The following is an 8,466-nucleotide window of genomic DNA, read 5'->3' on the forward strand; positions in this document are numbered from 1 at the left end:
CCAAAGTGGTTAGGATAGATATATAGTTACATTCTCTTAATGAATAGAATGATTTGTTCTAATGGTGTTTGTAAATAGAATATCAAGTCCAAATCTTGTACAGCAATTAACCACTAAGAAGAATGTATGTAGTGTGTTAATTATTGAAACTGTTGTACCAATTTGATTTGAAATTGTCTCATTGCTATTTGTTTATCAATAAAATTATGGCAAAAAAAATAAAAAAGGAGTGGTGCTAGTGAACATTCTGGTCTTGTTTCTGATTTTAGATTGAAAGCTCTCAGTTTTTGTCCATTTAGTATGATGTTGGTCATTGGTTTGTCATATATGGCTTCTATCAGATTGAGACAAAGACCATCTCTTCCCATTTTATGTAGGATTTTTTTTAAAAAAATCATGATGCAAGGCTAGACTTCATCAAAAGATTTTTCTGCATCTATTGAGAGGATCATGTGATTTATTTTGCCTTTGGCTCTGTTGATATGGTTTATTACATTTGTTGACTTGCATATGCTGAACCATGACTACATTCCTGGGATGAATTCCACTTGACCATGGTGTATAATCTTCTTGAAGATGGGTTGAATTCTTTTCGCTAATATCTAATTGAGGAATTTTGCATCTATGTTCATTAGGGAGATTGGCCTGTAGTCCTCTTTTTTGCTTGGGTCTTTCTCTGATTTTGTTATTAGAGTAATACCTCCAGGAATGAGTTAGTGGACATTGCTTCCCTTCCAATTTAATTAAAGAGTTTTAAGAGTATTGGCATTAAATCTTCTCTAAATTTTTTATAAACTTCAGCAGTAAATCCATTAGGACTGAGCCTTTTCTTTGTTGGTAGGTTTTTTTATTACATTTTCAATTTTATTCATTGATACTTGGTTATTCAGAAATGTTATATATTGTTGATTCAGCTTTGGTAATTCACATGTATGTAGGAATCTGGCCATTTCTTCTGTGTTTTCTAGCCTAGAGGAATAAAGATTTTCAAAGTAAACATTGATGATCTTCTAAATTTCCACAGAATCTGTAGTGACTTCACTCTAATCATTCCTCAGTACATGAATTTTTGTATTTCCTTTTTTGATTATGTTAGCTAAAGGTGTATCAATTTTATTTATTTAAAGAACCAACTCTTCATTAATTCTTTGTATTGTTTTTGTGGTCTCCATTTCATTAATTTTTGCTATGATTTTTGTCATTTCCTCCCTTCTTTGGGCTTTGGGTTTGTCTAGCTCTTCTTTTTCTAGAAGCTTGAGGTTTAACATCAGGTTGTTTATTTATGTTTGTTCCATTTTCCTGATGTGAGAATTTACCACTACAAATTTCCCTCTTAGGACTCCTTTCATTGTATCCCATAAGATCTGGTATTTATTCATTCTCATTTAGTTGTAGATATTGTTTAATTTGTTCCTTTATTTCTTCTGTGACCCATAGGCTGTTCAGGAGGATATTATTTAGTCACCATGCATTTATGGAACTTTTGCAGTTTCTCTTGCCATTAATTTCTAGTTTCATTTCACTGTGGTAAGATAATAATGCAAGGTATCATTTCAATTCCTTTGTATTTACTTAAGCGTGGTCCGTGGGCTAGTTGATAGTCTATTTTAGAGAACATTCCATATGCACAGGAGAAGAATATGTATTCTTATGGTGTTGTGGGCAACAGTCTGAAAACACCTACTAAGTCCATTTGTTCACAGGTTTGGTTCAGTTCTGATATATCTTGCTGATTTTTTGTCCAGTTGATCTATCTCTTTGTGACAATAGGGTATTGAGGCCTCCAATTATAATTGTGATACTGATTATTTTTATATCTATTAATAATTGTTTTATATAGTTGGGTGCTCCCATATTTGGTGCATATATATTTATGATTGTTATCTTTTTCCTCTCAAAGTTTTCCCTAACAAATATGTAGTGACCTTCTTTACATCTTATGATCATTCTTGGTTTGAAGTTCACATTGTTTAAAGCAGAATAACTACCCCTGATTTTTTCTGGGCTCCTGTTGCATGTAAGATTGTTTTCCATCTTTAATTTTCAGTTTATGAATTTATTTTTGTATTAAATGTGTTTCTTGTATACAGCACATTGTTGGATCTTGTTTTTTGATGCACTGTACAAGTCTGTTTCATTTAATTTGTGAATTGAGGCCATTTGCATTGATAATTATACCTGATGGTTTGGTGGTCATAAATCTTTTGAGTTGTACTTTGCCATGGAAATATCTTATTTCTCCATTAATTTTGAAAGATAGTTTTGCAAGGTACATCAATCTAGGCTGGTTGTTTTTGTTTTTCAGGATTTGAAATATTTCACTCCAAGATCTTCCTGACTGGAAGGTTTATGTTGAGAAGTCTGCCATGATTCTGATGGGCTTTCCTTTAGAGGTCATCTGTTCTATTTTTTCAGAGATTTTAATATTCTTTTTTGTGCTGGATTTCTGGAATTTTGATATGTCTTGGTGTAGTTTTATTTTGATCATCACTACTTGGAGTTCTATATGCCTCGTTTGTTTATACGCCATTTTTTATCCACGTTGGGGAAGTTTTCTGCCATTATTTCTGTGAAGAGTTTTTTTTGGCAATGTGCTATCTCAGGCTTTCTCACAGACCCCAAACAATCTTATGTTATTCTTTGCTTCATCCTGTAGTGGTTGGATTGACTTTTCATGATCTCTTGCTATTTTTAAGATATCTTTCTTTTCATGATCACTAACTTCAATTCTATCTTCCAGATCTGAAATTCTCTCCTCTCCTTCATTCAGTCTGTTGCATACTTTCAATAGAGTTTTTAATCTCTTGGATTTCTGTTTGGATTGTTTCATTTATTGTTGGGCAATTTTTGTTTCTATCATTTTTCTAAACTATTCTTTTATGGGTATCTTTTCTAATATCTTTTATTTTATGCATCATTTCTTTCTGCACCCGAGAGGTTATTTTTTCTATAGCCTTTTCCACTTGTTTTTTTTTTTTTTTTTTTTTTTTTTCTGTTGCTATCATTTTGGAAAGTTCCAGTATTTGACTTCCAGTTTTATCTTTCTCCTTCAATTCTGGGTTTGTTCTGGATGGGCTGGAGGTCTGAGGTTTCATTTTGCTTCTGTGTCTTATGATTTTCTATTTTCTCTGTTTTATTTTATACTGTTTTCTATGTTGATACTTGCCAATTCCTTATCATATATAGTTTTGTCACTTGTATTGAGGTTTTCCTAGAAGACATCTGTTCTTCAGGGATGTCTTCTATATGTAGGTGATTTCTTATAGCTATCCCAAGGCCCTACCTTCTCAATTTGCACAGGCTACAAAATTTCTCTTTGGCTCAGCTCCTAATCATTTGTTACTGGGCTGTGGTGATGATTATGATCTCATACAATCATTGTGTTGTCTTACAGGAGAGAAAAACTATTTATGATATATATGACATCCTGGCTAAACTAGTACAGTCAGTAATAACAATAGTTTCAAAAAAACAATAGTTTCAATTACATCTATATAAGGATATAAACTATGATAATTATTAACCTGCTACCTCTGACCACTGGAGCAAATCTTAAAATTATATAACAAAATCAAACATACACTGTGCACTTCTATGCAGTGATTTTTTTCCCTTAGTGCAGTGATTTTACCTTTCTTCACTGGGTGAGGGGGTTAAGATGGGCAAGGAATAGGCTAAAGTAATATGTGAGGTCAAATATAGTAGAATCAAGACTGGAGATTAAAGGATGATCACCTGAATTTTAAGAAACTGAAGGACACAGGAGGGAAAAAATGAAATAGAATCTGAAGGAATAGTCAGAAAAGGTTTAATGTTTAATCACTTGAAAGTTCAAGTTCAAGAAGTAGTTGAGGAAAGAGAAAAAGAAGATCTATAGAATAAAATGAAAAGGAAAGGTGAGAACCCTAAACACTGAAAAAAGACGGAAGACGTGAAAGGTATGAAAAAGAAAGAAAGAAAAATGAGAGTAGAAAGAGAGAGGAGAGAGAAAAATAAGAAAACATCCAAATAAAAAACAGCTACAGAGGGGCTGGGGAGATGGCTCAGTGGAATAAGCACTTCCCTGGCAAGTGCAAGGGCCTGAGTTCAATCCCCTATTCCAAAAAAAAAAAAAAAAAAAATGGCTCAGTGGAATAAGCACTTCCCTGGCAAGTGCAAGGGCCTGAGTTCAATCCCCTAAAAAAAAAAAAAAAAAACCAGCTACAGAATACAAATCAAAACAAGCTGATATCCAACCAGACAAGAAATGGCTAGCCCATTATACAAACAAGGGAGAATGAAAGTAGTAAAAATAATTTTGGCATTTACAGTTCTGTGATAGTGTTCATATTTAATCCCAGAAACGTGCTTGGTATGGAGCTGATCTTGGCCTCGTTGTTTGGGAGCTGAGATTGGTCTTCTGTTGGTGGAGCTTTCCAGAGTTCAACTGCTGGCTCCTCACTGTTGCTTCAGACACTGTCACATTGCTGGTCTCATTAGTTATTCTACCCTCCACATGTGTGGACCTGTGTGGCTGGGGTCCAGCTGTTGTCCTGGGCCTCAAGTCTTGGGCTTCCAGTCAGTCCACTCACCAAAGGGGTACATCCTTAAACCTCTCTCACAGGCCCTGCTGTCCTGGAAACAATGGAAGAAATGCGAGCTCAGATTCACTCTCCTCTGAAAGACCCTGCTATGCCAGAGATAATCCTTGGCTTCATTTTGATGTTAATCTCTTTACAAACATGTTCTCCTTTGTCCCAACTTTGTAGGTGCTTCCTTATTGACAAAACTCTTAATATTTCAAATGGGATACTTGCTCGTAGTGCTCATTGCAAACCTGGGTAAAATCAGACAGAAGTACTTGTTCTACTATCTGAACATGGGACTGCTTTAAAATTTCACCCATCAGATTAATTAGTCCACTATCTTTAATCTTAGTCTCTCACAAAGTCATCACATGGACAAAATGCATACACATTTTGTGCCACAGCATAGCACATGTGGCCTCTTGTCTAACTGCCGATGACATCCTTGCACCCAACTAAACTCCCCAATCCTGGCCTTCGACAGCTGCATTTCTATAAGCATTTTTTCCTGTTCATCTCACTCTGCTTATACATTCTGTGGCTTCTCTAGCCAGGATCTCTACACATTTCCAAACTCTTCCAACAAGCCAAGTCCTAACATAGTCAGGCATAGTTGTAACAGTTACCCCACTCCTGGTACCAAAATCTATCTTAGTTACTTTCCTCATCACTGACATACAATATCCAAACCCTACACCTTAAAAGAGGAGCTTATTTTGACTCATGGCCTTCAGAGGATTCAGTCCCTCATCAGCTGGCGCCAAGGCAGCAAGAACATAGCACAGAATCATGGTGTACAAAAAGCTGTTCATGTCACAGCATCCAACAGATAGAGAGAGAAGGGAGGAGCCAGTGTGTAACTATACACTGCCAGGTCATGACCTCAGCGACTCTTCTCTCCTGACCAGGACCCACCTCCTGATAGCACACTCAGTTGCTGAATTCATTAATGAATGAACCTATTGGTAAATACAGCAACCCTGTGCTCTAATCACCTTCTGAAATCTCTACCTCTGACCATACAAGAGTTTTCAGAACATTCTAGATCTCAACTGCAACAGATGATATACAAACTATTTTAGTTTCCAATAACATGTCACTCAAGGTTGCAAATATCATGAGGAACATAAGGACCATGTAAACAGAATAAACCTCCTCTTTTAAGTGCAATCTTGTGTCCAGAAAGCTCTCCACTGCATCTTAATTTACTCATATTTGTCACCTCCTGCCTTTCCTACCTTAGAGTTGCTAGTAGAAGGACCCACAGTCTCTCCAGTTCAAAAGTGATATACATGGGGCTGGTGAGATGGCTCAGTGGTCTAAAGCACCTACTTAGAACAAGCTAAGCAAAGCACGGGACCGCGGTTCAATCCCCCAGCACCACATGCCAGCCAGCCCCGCCCCCCGGTGGGCTGAGCTGGCCACACACAGACACAAAATAAATAAATAAATAAATAAATAAATAAGTAAAAATAGAAAATATATCTTAAAAAAAAAAGTGATGTACAGGACTAAAATGTGGGTGAAATCAGGAGTGTAGGCCTAAAGCCTCAATACACCAGGGTATAAGTCTTGGCCCTACCACTTATCATCTGTGTGAGATAAGAGAATTTATATAATCATCCATCAGATTAATTAGTCCACTATCTTTAATCTTAGTTTTAACCTCATCATCCATCACTCAAATTTGAGGGGAAATAGGCACAGTAGAACTGTACATAAGAGACACGCAGCTATATGAGACATAAGAGACAAGTTAGCTGTACGTAAGCCTCATGTAAATGCCAGATCTGCTTCTAACTTGTTTCACTTTTTAAAAATCGTATGTCACAAAAGACTTCACCTGAAACAAAAGTGCCTCCAAAAGATTACTATTCCCTACCTATGTATGCTATTCAAAGGAAAATGGATCATTGTTTTAATTATACCTTCTCTTCGTTGCCCACTACTACTTCATTGTCATAGTGATTATTTTAGAAACAATGGCATAACTTTCCTTCCTCTTTTTAGCTCTTCACTTCTGTTTTTGGAGTGGGGTTGAAGACATCTGAGAAGTGGTTTCGGATGGGGTTCAGATCTCTGAGTGAAATAAAATCAGACAAAAGTCTGAAATTCACACGGATGCAGAAAGCAGGTAATGAATGGCCTCTCGTAAGCACTGACTGCTCTGTGTTGGTCAGGGTTTGCACAGATAGCAACTGGTAGCACTCTGATCCCAGTCTTGGTGATCTGACACACCTTGGGTGTATCTACTGGTGCTTAAGTCTTGGTGATCTGACACACCTTGGGTGTACCTACTGGTGCTTAAGTCTTGGTGATCTGACACACCTTGGGTGTATCTATTGGTGCTTAAGTCTTGGTGATCTGACACACCTTGGGTGTATCTACTGGTGCTTAAGTCTTGGTGATTTGACACACCTTGGGTGTATCTACTGGTGCTTAAGTCTTGGTGATCTGACACACCTTGGGTGCATCTACTGATGCTTCAGTTCACTCTTAGCTCTAGCACTGTCCAGCCACATGATCTTGAGCATGTTAGTTAAAACCTTTGAGTCTTAGTTACTTAATTAGTAAAACAACTAAAATTGATACTTAATTGGGAAATAAATCAGATAACATATACAAAGCCCCAAGTCCTATGCCTGGCACAGAGCAAAGACACTCTTCTTGGTGGCTGCTGTGATTTCCTGACCCACGTACCAAGCTAGGATACATGTTGACCTGGTTGTGGGAACTCTTGTAGACCCAGGGCTGACTCCCTGGGCAAGAGATGAGAGTGAGGAGTCAAGGACAGAAGAACAAGCTGACGTGGAAGACTGAGGAGAAAGGAATTGAAAGAACCAGAGGGGCTGGGGAGATGGCTCAGTAGAATAAGCGCTTGCCTGGTGAGCACAGGGGCCTGAGTTCAATCCCCGGTTCCGAAAAAAAAAAAAAATCTAAAAAAAAAAAAAAGAAAGAACTACAGTTATTGCCAACTAGTTCACAACTATGAATAAGCTTTTGAAAACAAAGCACTAGGACAACAGTGGGAAAATGGTAGAAATATAGACATGGGCTTTATGTATGAGAAGGCAATATGGAAGGATGAGCTTTACCACCGTCTGAAAACCTAGAAGGACTTCCCAAAGATCCAGGTGGCTTGGTTACTACCATTTATGGAGGGTCCCAGCAAATTTTTCAAAATTTAAAATATTTCCAAGAGAGATCCAAATAAATGTATGGGCTTTAAGTGTTCACTTCAAACATGCAGTAGGAATACGAATATACTTGTGATTTGGAAGGGGCTCACAGCTGTAGTCCTCAGCATATGGATTGTGAAAGGCTGATGAAGATATCAAAATTTCTAATGATATGAAAGTAAGGGACTCTTCTACCAGAGGAGACGAGGGAAGAAAAACTGGACATCTCTCTCCTGTAAGTAATGACAACAGACAAACAATAAAACTACGAGCCACGATGAAGGAAGGAACCAAGTATTGGTGGGTCTTATCAATGACACTGACCCCTAATCTTTTGTAAATTTTATCATTTTTAATTCTCTCTCTCTCCCTCCCTCCCTCCTCTTCTCCCTCTCCCCCTCTCCCTCTCTCCTTCTCTCTCTTCCTGTCTCTGTCTCTTGTGTGTGGTGTGTGTGTCTGTGTCTGTGTGTGTGTGTGTTCACACATGTGTGGCTAGAGATCAAACCAGGGCCTTGCACATACTAGGTGAGTGCTGTACCACAGAGTATTCTGGGTTTCAGAGAGTACATACTTAATGTGAATGATTATTGTACCACTCTAGAAATGTTATTTTAAAAGTTACGTATTAAACATACATAGCAAGTAAATAGTTTGGAATGATACTAAGAACTCTCAACACTTAGAAACTGAGAGATCTGAGTTCAATCCTCTGTTCTGCCAAA

The 8,466-nt window shown here is 37.5% G+C and overlaps 1 protein-coding gene across 1 annotated transcript in view; it reads left to right on the forward strand.

Annotated features, from left to right (window-relative positions):
• Dntt (DNA nucleotidylexotransferase) overlaps positions 1-8,466 on the forward strand; it is a 68,583-nt gene that overhangs the window by 35,191 nt on the left and 24,926 nt on the right. Inside the window, exon 7 of the mRNA XM_004625682.2 lies at positions 6,576-6,699. Coding sequence (XP_004625739.1) covers positions 6,576-6,699 — 124 coding nt within the window. The remainder of the gene's footprint in view (positions 1-6,575; positions 6,700-8,466) is intronic.

Source organism: Octodon degus, unplaced genomic scaffold (genome assembly GCF_000260255.1).
Source record: "Octodon degus isolate 3935 unplaced genomic scaffold, OctDeg1.0 scaffold00010, whole genome shotgun sequence".
NCBI lineage: Eukaryota > Metazoa > Chordata > Mammalia > Rodentia > Octodontidae > Octodon > Octodon degus.